The sequence below is a fragment of the Triturus cristatus genome, chromosome 9 (assembly GCF_964204655.1).
Source record: "Triturus cristatus chromosome 9, aTriCri1.1, whole genome shotgun sequence".
NCBI classification, from domain to species: Eukaryota; Metazoa; Chordata; class Amphibia; order Caudata; family Salamandridae; genus Triturus; species Triturus cristatus.
Window position 1 is genome coordinate 93272539 of NC_140592.1, and position 14981 is coordinate 93287519.

The window sequence follows — 14981 nt, forward strand, 5'->3', positions numbered from 1 at the left end:
ATTATCACTTGTCCAGAGTAGCCATTTTTTGCATTGTCATCCAATGTTCATCTTTGAAACCCACACTTTTAATCTCTATTTGGCCCCCTTGAACAAGTTGATTCATTTGTTTGGGCTATCCTCCATGAGTTGTGTGGATGACACCCAGTTAAATGTAACTTTGAGTCCGCCACCCTAAATTTGAGTACCTACTTGTCTACTGTAGCTTCCTGAATGAGCAACAATTGCCTGAAGCTAAATGTGGATAAAACAGAGGTGGTGTTTGTTGGACTTGTCCCTTTCTGCAGGGTCATTCCCAAACTTTTTACCTTCACCCTCCTGTTTTCTGGACCTATTTGTGTAGTCTTCTAGGACACTTCACACTTTACCACTGCTAACCAGTGCTAAAGTGTTTGTGCACTCCATGCGTAAAACATGGTAGAATTGCCTTCACCCAATTGGCATATTTAATTTTCTTGCCGGCCCCTACTTAGGTGGCACTACCTGTGCCAGGGCCTGTAAAATAAATGCTATTAGTGGGCCTGCGGCACAGATTGTGCCACCCACGTAAGTGGTCCTTTAAACATGCCTCAGGTCTGCAAATGCAGCCTATGGGTGCAGTTTTAAACTGCCATTTCGACCTGGCAAAATAAACCTTTTGACAGGCCCAAGCCTCCCTTTTTAATACATATGTCACCACTAGCGTTGGTCCTGGACAGTCCAGAGGGCGGGTGCTGTCAATTTAAAAAGGTTGGACATGTACCTTTAAGTTTTACATGTCCTGGTATTTAAAACACCTTTAAATACATTTTTCACAACTGCAAGGCATACTTCTCCCATCGGATAACATTGAGGTTAGCTTATTACATTTAATAACTGTAACATTCAAATGGGTAATTCATTCATGCTTCCTGCCTATGAAATTGTAATGAAAAACTCAAACTTACGGTGACTTCGGCTTTTAAATTACAATTTTGAAAATGCAATTTTTAGAAAGCTGGCATTTTCCTGCCTTAGCCATTTGGTGCCTGCAGCCTGTCTCTGGGTCGCATGACTGGCTGTAGTTGACAGTTGTGCTTTGTGTATTCCTCCTAGACAGCTGCACACAATAGGGAGCTTAGTTGTGCCTGGATGAGCCATCACTGGGAGATGGGTGGGAGGAGATGGGCATAGCCCCACTTATACTTGAATATGCTGTGTCCAGCCTCAACACAAAGGGCTGTAAACTCCCTGTAGTTGTCTGGAGCCGGGCAGTGAAGGCAGGGCACCTGTGAACTTTGAAGGCATACCTCTAGCAGCTTCTCTCACTTCAAAGGCAGAACTGGGAACACATATTGGACAACAGACACCAACTCCTCAGTACACTTCTGGCCCTGAGGATACTCTGCCATGAAGAAGGGCTGATGTGCTGCTGAAAGGACTGACACTCTGTGGGACTGCTGCTCTGAAGGAACCGCTGCCCTGGTGTGCTGCCCTGCTGTCCTCTTGCCTGAGTGAGAAGGACCAGGCCTGCATCTGTTGAACCCAGGACTCCAGATTGACTCCTGGTTGACTGGCCTCCTGACTTGAGTTTCAGGGACAACACCCTCGACCAGAGCACCTGGACCCTGGCATTTGTGAGTGTACTTTGCCCAGTGGTGCCAGACCAGTCTTGGACCCTTGGAATTTGCCTAATGTGCTCTTATTTCCTCTGGGGATCCAGCGAAACTGATGCATCTCCTCTGCTGCGCGATGCAACCCCAAGCAGAACTGACTCATCGCCGATGCTGCCTGGCTTTCAACCGTCGCAAAGATTCACATCTCATCGCAGCCTGCTAGAACCACCGCAGTGCAATGCATCCTCGGCACCTGGCCATGCATCCTTCATTGACGGCAGCCTCGATGGCGATACCAGACTCTGCATCACTGCCTTGCCGCTCCTCGGAACCCAAGTATTGCCCCAACTGTGTGCTGCATCCTCAACACTGGACTTTGAATCACAAGCCCTCATTGGTGGGATCCTCGAAGATGATGCAGGACCTCGCACCGCAGCCTCACTGCAACTCGGAACTGACGCATCGCTTTAGTGGCGCGAAGCATCTTCTAAGGCGATGCTTGCAACGCTATGCAAACCAGGATTTAAGGAACTTTTTTAAGCTGGCCTAACTGGGTCCCAGTTGCCAGCCCATGCTCAATTGCTGTTGGCCTGAACTTGTGACTTTGTTCCAGTTCAACGTGACCAGATATCCACAGTTGGTGCTTTGTGTTTTTTGGCAATATGTTCCCTGGAATCTTTAAAATTGCATTTCTCTGTTTCTACTGATAGGATTTTTGTCATTTCGGTCTTGTTCTATTTATTAAAAATACTTATTTTTCTCTCACTTGGTGTGGATAATTTTTTCTGTGTTTTTGTTTACTTTTTTTACTGTTTTGAAGTGTTGCACAAATACTTTACACATTGCCTCTAAGTTAATCCTCACTGCTCTTTACCAAGCTACCTGGGGGTTGAGCAAAGGTTAATTTAGGGTTGGCTTGTATCTCACCCTGACAAGGGTTGTGGTTGCTTCTTGACCATGGGCTCACACGCCGGTCAAAATTATTTAAATGTTTTTCAGTGGTCATGGGTGGTCATCTGACTAGTTGTCTGAGACCTTGGGCGATTGTGCAGTTTCTTGCTCAGCTGCAAAAAACCTGTTCGATGATCAGCTTTCTTTTAACTTCATATATTCAAGGTAGCGGCTATTTTTTTTTTCTTTTACAAACTCCGACAAAAGGTAGTCCTTCCCTTCCGCAATAGTGTTATTTTAGCTTAACATTCTAGTGCAATAGCAGCAGTGAGCATAGATAGTTGCACAGCCTCTAAATCTATGTGGCAGTATGAGAGAACAGTAGATATAGTTAGGTAAAACTGTGGTGCTCTGACAATCCTAAAGATGCCCAGACACCAAAGGTCTTGCATATGATCAACAATAGTTGGGAACCCACTACAGTGAAGGCTAGAAGAAAGGTTGGAGTACATACCAAAATAAATCCAAGAGTAATAACACAAGTTATTAAAACGTCTGTCTATGGTTTGTGATTGAACAGTTAAATTGCATGTATCATTCTTCAAGAGATGTGATGATGGTACAGGTGAAAAAGATTAACAGATGAGAAAGATGATCACTTGACACGTGTTTCGTCCTAAAGTGACTTTATCCAAGCTGTAATGCGACAAAATAAACAGTGAATAGTCTTACCGAATACATTAGAGTCTACACATTGATGCACAGTCAGTTGCAGATCTGTGCAGAGCCCTACAAACAGTGAAGAGAATGCTAATGACAGAGCCAACTTTTTCCTGGTTTTGTGGGCGTTAGCACTCTGGACTCGACCCAACCTTTTTCCTGGATTTGTTGGTCTTAGCACTTTGGACTCTGAACCTGTCATTAGCATTGATTATGCATCATTACTCATATGTGGCCTTGTTAGCTAGTTTTGCCTTGAGCCAGAATCATTCAGCACTCTATGGAAAGGGGCAGTCCCTCAGTACTTGATACTTTACCAGTTTCTGGTTCAGTCCAGGAGGAGCCCACTCATAGGTGATGGTGTTGAAGGTTGGGTCTTTCCTTGAGACGATGGGGTTGGTGATGATCATGCGATTCCTCTTATAGATACGACCCCCATCTCCACCCTTCAGACGTGCCGTCAGGTAGGAATACTCAGAGTCCGATAGCAGCCATCCGATCTTCAGGTCATCCTCAGCGTCTGAGCTCAGGCCATGTTCTTCCGGGATGCATTTGCACGACCGGCATATTTTCCTACGGGCGACACAAATGAGATCATCCCCTTTGATATGCGTTACACTGGAGAAGGCATGCATGCTTCCAAAGCCCCACTGGTTAACTATAGCCACTCAAAAGGTCACCCACTGAGCGGGCAGCGGCGTCAGACAATAGGACTCTGGGAGGGCGGCCATATTTGGGAGGTGGCCTTGGAAGGATGTGTAATAAGCTGAAATGCAACACTTAGAAATCCAGTTTCACTCTTCCCTGCTATAGCAGTAGGCTGCCCCACCAACTGTTCTCAATGACTCCCAGCCCAAAAGAGGTTCCTCCTCTTCAGCAGGGCCTGCTGGCAGCTGGAGTAATGTCTATCTTTAAAATGATGAAACACCTGTTGTCGCACATGCATCTGCTCTGGCTGAAGGCAATGTGCTTTGAACTTAGGAGCTAAGCCTTGTGACATGACAAAGGGGTGAGCTAATGCAACTCAATTCAGTCCTGGACATATTTTTACTCTAGACTAGACAGATATTAACTGGTGCAAAAACATTTGATGCATTGTTCCAGTGTTGTTTGCCCTGTGATTTTCTGGTAAGGTTTTGCACCAGGTTAACCCCTGTGCACACATTAATAGTGAATAATGTGTGAAATGATTTGTACACATCGTGAACACGTAAAGTTACCAAAGGCCTTCTGTAAACACACGGGTGAGTGCTGCTTTTCTTCATTTTGTGCTAAAACTGGTACAAAGGCAGTATGTGCTCATCTTTTAAAACACACATGCCTGTCAGTTGCTTTGCCCAAAGAGATTAACCATCTCGAGTCGAACATTTCAGCAATTTCCACATATGAAACATCACATGTTATTAAAAAACGTTACATTGTACAGCATTATATCCTAAAGATATCAAATGTCTATGCTGCCTTAAAAACATTGCTGCTTCACTATTACGTGATTAAAGGTTTTAGGTACAAATGTCCTTTATGGTAAAAAAAACTGTGATTCATAAAAACAGAGTTTGAGCCCTCCAAACGTGTTTTTACCATGTATCAAAGCACATTTAGGAGTCAGAGAATTCTTTCAGACTTGAAAATGGTGCCTGCCTTTAATTAAAAATTTCAAATCAGAGGGGTTGAGAAATATTTACAAAAATATGGCACACTCCTGTGTTTTTCCTTGCACTGCTGCTGAAAAAGATACCTAGAGCCAACACAGGTACCCTTGCATCATGGTACAAGGGTGCCTGCATTGCAGGGATGATTATTTATGTGCAGGAAGGGAAACCTCATAACAAAGCTCCTGCAGCTCAGCCTGTGTAAGCTCTGGAAAAGCACCAAGTTTTTAGGGCCTTTTTAAACAGCGCTAAAGAAGGCAAGGTCTTCAACTCTATCGACAAGTTGTTCCAAAGTTGTGGAGCAACGACTGAAAAAGCCCTAGCTCCCCATCTGGTGAGCTTAAAGCGAGGGACAACAAGTTGAAATAGTCCCGAAGAGCGCAAACGCCTTGTAGGGTGGTAACGAGTAAGCAGAGAGCTGATAGCGCCTTTAGATTCATCCTCAAGTGCTCTATATGTCAAACACAGAATTTTGAAATAAATTCTGTGCTGAATAGGCAGCCAATGAAGGTCTCTCCTCGCAGCAGTAGCAGAAGAAGCCCTGGAGAGATCCAGGACAAAACGTGCGGCAGCGTTCTGCACGATTTGCAGTCGGTGTATAAGGCCCTTGTTGGATTCCATGTAAAGAGAGTTGCAATAGTCCAACCTGGAACCAACAAGGGCGACTGCAATCTGCTTGCGAGCTTGAAGTGACAGATAGCTGCGAATTCTATTGAGCGTCCTGATCACGCCCCAGCAGGTCGAAACAGTCCGATTCACCTGTAAGGACATCGAGAGTGAAGTATCAAACATTACACCCAGATTTCTGGCAGATTGAGATGGAGTCGGGCAGATACCAAGAGAGGAGGGCCACCACTCACTCGACCAGATCTCTTGGTCCTTCCCAAAGATCAAGACCTCAGTCTTGTCGCCATTTAGCTTCAGGGAGTTGGTAACCATCCAGTCTGCAACATGTTGCATGCAGGACCTGAAGCTAAAGGCAGATGTTATGACAGAGGATTGAGTTAGTGAGACCATGATCTGGGTGTCATCGGCGTATGATACCACCTCCATCCCCTGCGATCTTACTAGCCTAGCAAGGGGGGCCACGTAGATGTTGAACAGGGTCGGACTTAGTACCGACCCCTGTGGCACCCCACATTGCAAAGACTTTGCAGGGGAGAGGTGGTTGCCGAGCATCACTCTCTGTTCCCTATCAAGGAGAAAGGAATTAAGGAGACTCAGGGCCGAGCCAGTGACACCTGCCTCCCTAAGCCGAGATGTTAAAATGGCAGGAGACAGAGTGTCAAATGTGGCTGTGAGGTCCAATAGCACAAGAACAGTAGTTTGTCCAGCATCAACCTTGCGTCGGATGTTATCGACTACAGAGGTGAGGGCAGATTCTGTGCTGTGGTGTTTTCGAAATCCATGCTGGGTAATGTCAAGATACTCCGAGGCTTCAAGAAAAGAGGATAAATGGCGATTCAGGTGAGCTTCTAAAATTTTAGCGGGTGCAGGGAGCAGAGAAATAGGTCTAAAATTTTTCAGGAGGCCGGGATCAAGTGAAGGCTTCTTAAGGAGCGGCTTCACAATAGCCTTCTTCCATATTGAAGGAAAAGTACCTTGAGCAATTGCCTTATTCATCACCTCAAGTAGGGGAGGAAGAAGGCTGTTCCTACACTCTTTTAGCTTTTTGAGCGGCAGTGGATCAAGAGGAGAGGAGGATTTGATCTTATCCAAAAGAACATTCAAACCCTCCAGAGACATAGAGGGAAAGACAGAAAAGAGGCTGGGAGGGACTATTTCCAGTGTCTCAAAAGAGCTTATACCGGAAGGGAGATTTTCCGTCAAGGAGAGACGTTGTGCTTCCAAGGAAGTGTGAATATCTAAGATTTTAGTATAGAAAAAGTCTGCAATATCGTCACAAAGACGCTGAGAGCTGACTACGGGGTCTGGAAGTTGGAGGGAGCACAGCGAGTCAGCAATTTTAAAGAGCTCCCTAGAGGAGGTGAGTGAGCTGGTGAGGTTGGAGAAGTATTCCTGCTTCTCCATTATCACTTTCTGCTTATACTCCCGTAAAGCAGACTTGTGGGCCTCCCTATCCATGGGATCCCAAGATTTCCTCCATCTTCTCTCACTGCTTCTACAACCCTGTCGTAGTACTCTGAGATGGTCCGAGAACCATGGCGCTGATGGTTTCCGCCGGGCTACATATCGCAGGGATGCAGGTGCAAATTTTTCTACTGCATTAGTGATAGAATCCTGCAGATCATGTGCTGCCTCAGCCGCATCTTTTAGGGAGAGAGCCTCTGGTGTAGAAACAAAAGAGGCAAAAGCCTCATTCGTAAGATTTCTGAAATTTCTTCTGGAGACAAAAGGGGTAGTCCCTTTCTTAATCCCATGAGAAAGAGAAAAGGCTAACTGCAAAGGGACAGCAAAATGGTCTGTCCACACCAGCGGTAACGGTATGCCGCTGGAGAGTCTTGTATCATTGGAGAACACCCCGTCAAGGATATGACCAGCTATGTGAGTAGCGTTGGTAACAAGCTGGATAAGATCACAGGCTGCAAGTGATTCAACCAATGATATAGTATCCTTAGAGTGAACCTCATCAAGATGGAAATTGAGGTCACCTAAAATGGTGAAGGAGGGCTTACCAAAATACGGTTCAAGGATTCTCAACAAGTCCAAGGCAAAGTTAGCTCTATAACCAGGCGGCCTATAGATCAGTATACCCGTAAAAGAAACTGAAGGGGCACATAAACAATCTTTAGTTCAATTTGCTGAAAAAACAAGGAGAAATAAAAGTATTTCTCCTCACTGAGCCATTCTAACGTCACCCTTTCAATGGCGTTAGTTTTTGGACCTGCCTTAGATTTAACATTTCTTATAAATCTGGGGCAATGTCAAAAAGCAATGGGTGTTGCATGGGTCGCCCACAGCAATACCCATAGTACACCCTTTTGACACAGAAAACGGCATTAAAGAGTACGACAATTACAAGGCACAGTTACGCCGCGCAAAGTGGCTTAGCGCCTTCTTGTAAATATGGAGAAGGACATTGCGCCACCAGAGCTTAGTAAAAAGTGACGCTCCGGTGGCGCAATAGCCTTGAAAATATGCCCATTTGTCTCTAAGAGAGGTCTTTAAACTATTGTGAAATGTGGAGAGTTTAACGCCCAAGCTTCAGCATTACTTTTGATTGATAAAAGGAAATGTTCTACAGGAGCTTCAGACATTTCTTTACATGGTGCCCTGAAACGATTATTGCAGTTGATTAATCATGTGACATTCTGAGAAACCATGAATGGAGATTAGACAGAAGTCAAACCATGACAACATGCAGAGATCAGTTTGGACTTCAATGAGTTTGAAATAGAAGCATGATCAAGAGAATGCCTGAGATGGGTAGGATCACTGGCTGACTGTTTTCATCCTTTTATTTGAGATGATTTAAACCTATTACATATTTTAAATCTAGCAGGGTAGTGAATGGCTAGCCATAATCAATTAGTGTGAGGACCAGTTCTGTAAGCTTTCAGGGATCTGTAAAAATCTATATGTGTCAAAGTAATATTACATGAGATATCGAGTTTACATGTCAGTGCCTCGAAGTAGGTGTACATAGGAAGCTTAATAGGCTTATCCTATATACCCCTCCTGCCTATGATTAAAGCTGCATTTAGATCAATAGTTGAGCACACAGGTGCACTTGACAATTGGCCCTACACAGCCAGCAGAAAAAAAGAAATTCTATTCATGACATAAAGGTACCAAATGAAACCTATACACTGTAAGTAGCATAAATAATGAAGTTAAATATAAAATAGCGAAGAAAGCAGTGGCAAAGACAATCGGTCTGGACTTGATTGAGATCTTTTTGGCTTTGTCAATGCTTGTTATGTTTTGCTATATCATTTTTATAAAACATTACTTTGAGAGCTGCTGGGCTATGAAAAATTAAAACAAAATTGGAAAAAAGCAAAAATATATTTTTCGTTTTCAAAAGCACACGTTAGCATAGTGATCCCTCACTGATTGGAACTACTTTGTGTGAGATGTTCTCCTTGTGCAAGAGCAGAATGCAGTCACTCACAGTGATGTTAGCCCATTGCTGACACGGGCTGACGATTGCCCCATGCTCTATTCTCTAGTAGGGAAAGTAAAATCTGAACGACAGAACATTAGACCAATGGATAAAGGGAGCTTACTGAAATTTCTATATTTTTTTACTAAAATCAAAAGTTCACAGTTATCGTCAGACCTAAAAATTAGTATTCGGATGAGAATTGCTAAATGTTCAGCTACCGATATAACAACATACATATGTAGGTGGTTCTGGATATTTCCATGAGAGCCTCCCTCTGTCTTTGTTCAGAGGCAAGCTAGAAGGTGTATTTAAGCATGTCTGTTGACACAGAGGGGCCGATTACGATGCATCCCGGATAGGCTCCATCCATTGGTTGGAGCCTTTCCAGGTCGTATCTCAGCTTAATTTGTGACTGTGCCATTACAATGCTGGTGGTCATTCCGGCTGGCTTCCGATGGGCTCAAGGAGTCTGTTGGCCAGTCGGCAGCCGGCCCATAATCCCAAAGTGCAGCCTTACCACCCTTGTGATTATGATACGTGGTCTCCAGCACGCTTTCCATGCCGGGCTTTCCGACATGGGAAGCCTATTGGAGAGTGATCATGGGGTCTCCTGGCAGGGCCCCCTTGCCTCTGCGGCCTCCGTTTAGAGACCGAGGGGTCACCTATGGTGCCCTCCTGTTCATCCCTGAACCATGTGGCAGGCATCCGGAGGTTCTTGCCACACGGCGCAGAGATGAACACAGACTCCCATTACTCAATGGGAGCTTGTGTTACGGCCGGTTTATGGCCATAACACGAGCTCTCATAAAGGAATGGGAGTATGCGACTGTCACATCATGATGAGGCGGTCGGGACCGCCGACCGGAGGTCAGTCGGTCCCGTTTCCAAGGACATCGTAATAGGCCCGAGAGTGTTGTGTGAAAAGTATATTTTTTAACCTTTAATGTTGCATAGCACAGCCACTGCTAGTTAATGAAAGTGCAGCACATATACATTTGTGTGTGTGCACGCGTCCTTGCGTGTGTGTGCGTGCTTGCGTGTGTGTGTGTGTGTGTGTGTCACAAAGGTTTCTGCACTTAAGTGTTAGTTGGCACTGGTAATGTTTAAGAATGTTGTTCTCCTGCGCATTGATTGCCAAGCTTGCTCTGCTGACCAATCTAAGCCATGTCGACCCAATACTTTTCGAGCATCCTGTACTTCACTGTACCCATTGCTTTCGTCTTTCGGGTAAGTACTCTGAAGTCTGAAACTTCGGGGCATATTTACAATAACTGGCGCATCCCTGCATATCAGCAGGGATGCGCCAGTTATTGTGCGCCACAGCTCCCACCATGGATGCGCCGCATTTACAATGCGGCGCACCACGGGGCAAAAACGGCACAGATGCGTGACGCATCTGTGCCGTAAAAGTGGCGCATTGCTGGAGTTGCGCCGCAAGAGCGACGCAGCTCCAGCAATGCTCTGGGGGACCCTATCTTGTTAATGCTGCGTTAATCCTTACGCCTGCTTCAGGCAGGCGCAGGGTTTTCACGCAGCATGGGCATAAAAGTGACTGAGGGAAATCTTGTAGATTTCACTCAGCCACTTTTAGGAGGAGTTCCTGTGCCGGAATACCCACCCCCCCTGCGCAGGAACGCCTACATGTGGCACAGGACTTTACAACGTGACGCATCTCCCAGATGCGTCACGTTGTAAGTACCCCACACCATGGTGCAGGATTTGCGCCGCTGCTGCGTCACAAAAGTGACGCAACGGTGGCGTAAATGAGGCGCAAGGGGCTTATAACTCTGTCCCACAGTTGTTCTGGTAACTTGCAAGTGTTTTGTATTTTGAATATTTTGTTAATTAATTTTGCTTACATTTTCCCCACTCGTTACTACAATAAAACCTCAAAAGTTCTAACTCTCTTGTGTAGGTGCGTCTTTCAAAGAACTGTGTGTACTTTGTCTGTCTCATAGTTATGGGGAAGATTACACGTACTGCACTGGGGAAAAATGATGCAGGTGCGTTCACGCACTATTTAGGCACTCATTGCAAGTGGGCCGGTATATTGCGATCGTTTGTGCAGACATCACACCAATTAAAATTGGTGTCATGTTTACTGCACCTGGTAATTACCGTGCCTGATAAACTTTGCAACCTCCATAATTTTTGGTAGTTAAAACCTGCCAGAATTTAATAGGGTGGAAAAGGTCCGCATTTACGCAGACATTTTGATTAAGGTGCGCAAAGCACCATAATCTGCATGTTATTCCCCAAAAGTAAAAAAAGAGGATACATATTTCACTTTAAAAATTCCAAAAATTCTCGGTGTGGGATTTTATTGGGTGCAATATTTGTTACGTCTGATCCAGGCCACTTGTAATCTAGTCCTTACATGTGTAGCTAGCAATGTAAATATGTATGAAGACACGAGTGTGTACAACTGCACGCAGACTGTTTGTGCTTTGTCTATATTCAGATTGCCTCTTTCTGGGCGTCCGATGTGTGTGCTCTGAGCTTGTGATGCTCCAAGTTGCAGAACCTCAGCACAAAAAGTTTGTGTGCCTTTTTGTGAATGCTTTTTTTGTTTGTTGCATATTTATAAAGAGCGAACACGACCCGAAGGTATTGGAGCGCTTTACATGAGCACCGTATTTACATTACACATTCAGGCATGGGGAGATTAAGTGATTTGCCCAGAATCACAGGATCTGGACGCGACCTCCAACTCTGGTTTCCAGCACCAAAGTCGGCAGGGTAGCCGACAGACCACATCCTCTCCCTTTGCCGGGCGGCTGCTCCTATAGAGCGGAGGAGTGCCGACCCCTTCCACCACCAGCAAATAAACCGATACTAAACTAAAACAGGTTTAAACCTGATTTATTATCGCTTAATTTTAATCCACTGGACCCCAGGCCCGGTTCTAGAGGGGGGTGGGGGCCGGGTGGGCCAGGCCCACCCAAACATGAGCCTGGCCCAGCCAAACCTGAGCACTGGCCCTCGCAGTGAGGGCGCTTAATTTAACCCCTTCCCCGCTCATGACGGAACCGTTCCGTCATGAGCCACGGTTGCCGTGTGCTCATGACGGAACGGTTCCGTCATGACACGACCGTTGGCGGCCGCTCCGCCTACGCGGCGCTGTTTCCCCGCCTGTGCGGGGGGACAGCGCAACTGGGCGGAGTCATGACGGAACCGTTCCGTCATGAGCACAGCTCAACCGTGGCTCATGACGGAGCGGCTCCATCATGAGCACAGGCCCACCGCGCTGCCCCCCTGCCCCCCCCAGCGCTGCGGCGGAATGTCCGCAGCAGCGAAGGGGTTAAAACTTAACTACTCCTAACGTTTTCCTTCCGGTTCTGGGAGTGGAGTGATTTGGCCTGGGCTCTTTCTTACAGCCATCCCCAATCACCCAACTCCTTTTAGAAAGGTGGGCTGTGTCGTGCAGGAACAATAGGGGCATGGGGAAGGGGACAAATTCTTTATTTGGCACCGAGTAACTTTTGCCTACCATCCTGCTGTGTGTATATTTCCTTTTCTGTTCAGCGCTGGAGAAAATAAGTTTGTTTATTCCTATTCACCTTTCCTGACCCCTGAAGCTGCATATCAGATCAGGCTGTGACACAAAGTTTGACTAACAGAGTAGGTAAGAGAATGTGTTACTGTTTGTTTTTATTTTTTAAATCCACATGCCCAGCAAGGCACATACTTTGTGTATGCTCCAATTACATATTTGTTATCATTATCATGGCCATAGAAGCAAGACAACAATAAAAATGCCCAGATAACTGGTGATTAATGATCCTGCTGGAGAGCAATCCTTTGCCTTTTGGTAGTTTTGAAATACAGATAAACTGTATTTTATGTGGATAGCTTAGTGGGTTACTGCCTTTGTCACAGAGATTCTTGTGTAAAAAGAGTTTGGTCCGATATACATTTTTATTAGTAAAGTCAACCCCCAACCACTGTGGTATGCTTTAAATCCTGAGTTTGTGCTTCCCCAGCCCAAACCCTTTTAAATATACTGCCCACCAGTATGGATGACATGTGATTCCTACACCTTGTAATCCTCATTGGCTTATGTGGCATTCCCTATAGACTGATTTACATACTTGTATGATTTATTGTCTCTGTATAATGTGTGCGTGGTGTAAAGTACTGTGACACCCGACACTGATATGAGTAGCGCTATACAACAAATGAAATGCACATGAGAGAGGCTACGGCGAGATGAATGGCACTGTTGGAGGGTGGTAGTAATGGTATCTTCGGAGAAAGAGGTAATTGCTGTGGCGCCAAAAAAGACTTTCGTACTAGCTAAAGCCGGCCCTGTCATGGTCTTTCTGGTTTTATTTAATTAGCAGTCAGGTCATTAAGGCAACTGTGGAACATGTTAAAGTGTGTGCTAATTATATTTACTGCTATATTCATTGTTTTAAGTTTGAAGGTGATTTTGCCAATGTTTTTTATGGGAATAAGGCAAGTGGAGCTGGATGGTGGCTGATATGGGGCTGGGGCCCAAGGTCAGCTGTGAGATAAGGTGCACAGGGGAGGGATGGTAGAAAAGTAGATAATCAGGCCTGGGAGTACTTGTTTTGAAGCCTGGCCTGTTGGAATTTAGGGTTGCACTTAGGTCCAGACATTGCTCTTAGTTTCAAATAACTCTCCACATGCTCTGTATACACAAAGAATCAATCCACTGTATCATGGTGACTGTTTGCAAGTAGATAAGATGTAATCTAGGGCTTGTAGGCTACCACAAGAAGCGACAAAGTGGGCCCGCAGTGGCCCACCCAAATGCATCCTTGGCCCACCCAAAAACAATTCCTGGAGCCGGGCCTGCTGGACCCACTCATAGGACTCTGACGAGTCTTGGGGGCGGGTCAGGGGATGACACTGCTCCGGGGGGAGTGGTGGCACTCCCTTCACTGTGCATGAGGTGTTTGCCCCGGTCGTCTCAGGCCGGCCGAACCCTCAGAGTGAAGCTCTCTCCGGCCCCAGCTGCATTGCTGGGGCGGGGGAGAGCAGGCACAGGCCCCCAGTCTGCGTCTGATTGCAATTTGCTGGTGCTCAGGCGAATCCAGATGCTGCCTTCATGCAGCGTCAGGATTGCCTGCAAGTTATTCTGGGAGACTGTGCCCAGAATCAGGAAGAGCCCAATGCGGCAGGAGATAGCAGCAGAGTTAAGGTAAGTTTCTTTTTATTTCTTTTTTATTTATTTTGTACAAAGTTTTCTATTCTTGTTTCTCTTCTCTTGCCCCTCTTTCCGGTACACCATTCAACAGACATGCACATACCATTACCTAGATTAGTAGGTATATGGCACCTCCTTCCTAATACTGTTAGCACAGAATCTGCTCAGAATCCATCACATTCTACTGCAGGACAACTGAGAAGGACGAAGGGTGGACTTCTTAAGAACAGACAAATACAAACAAGCATTGCAATGGATGTAAAACAAGAAGCCACCAGTAGCCTGAGAGAAGTGCAAATGGCCCCCGAGCAGCCTATTTAGGCCGGGGTGAAGCGGCCTGTCTTCAATGGTCACTTAGCATCCCATTTAGGCCGGTTGAAGCAGCTTGTCTTCAATGGCCACTCTCTGCCATCAGTAACTGTGTTTGATGAGCACCAGAATTCATAGCAGGAAGCTGTCGGAGGATCAGAGGATAGTGAGTGGAAGTACTGGTATATGATCATGGAGGTGCACTACTTTTTACCCCTCTCACCAATGCAAGAGCACACTTAAAAGCTGCAAAACAACCCAAATCATCAATGAAAGACCCTTGAATTATCTTTGCTTGCTATCACAAAAGCTCTGGTTTTAGCTATAGCTGTTTCTATCCAGATCTAAAATGCTCTGAAGAATTTTTTAGTGAAACATGTTAAGTTTAAAACCTTGGGAAGGAGCAGGAGGCTGCATAATGTAAATGGCTTACCGCCAAGCATGCGGCTCAAACCCGGTGCAGATCCCCCGACACTTCAGACATGCCACTCCTTTTCCCGGTGGCTGCTGGTCCAGGGACATCTGTAAAAGAAAAACAAACATTTAGACTTGTTTCAAGATCGCAAACATCTTGCACTCAAGTGCTTGCACTG

At 45.7% G+C, this 14981-nt stretch overlaps 1 protein-coding gene across 1 annotated transcript in view; it reads right to left on the reverse strand.

Annotated features, from left to right (window-relative positions):
- LMCD1 (LIM and cysteine rich domains 1) overlaps nt 1-14981 on the reverse strand; it is a 327439-nt gene that overhangs the window by 157909 nt on the left and 154549 nt on the right. Inside the window, exons 2-3 of the mRNA XM_085624501.1 lie at nt 14822-14910; nt 3503-3758 (exon numbers count right to left, since the gene is read on the reverse strand). Of these exons, the coding sequence (XP_085480627.1) occupies nt 3503-3758; nt 14822-14910 (345 nt within the window). The remainder of the gene's footprint in view (nt 1-3502; nt 3759-14821; nt 14911-14981) is intronic.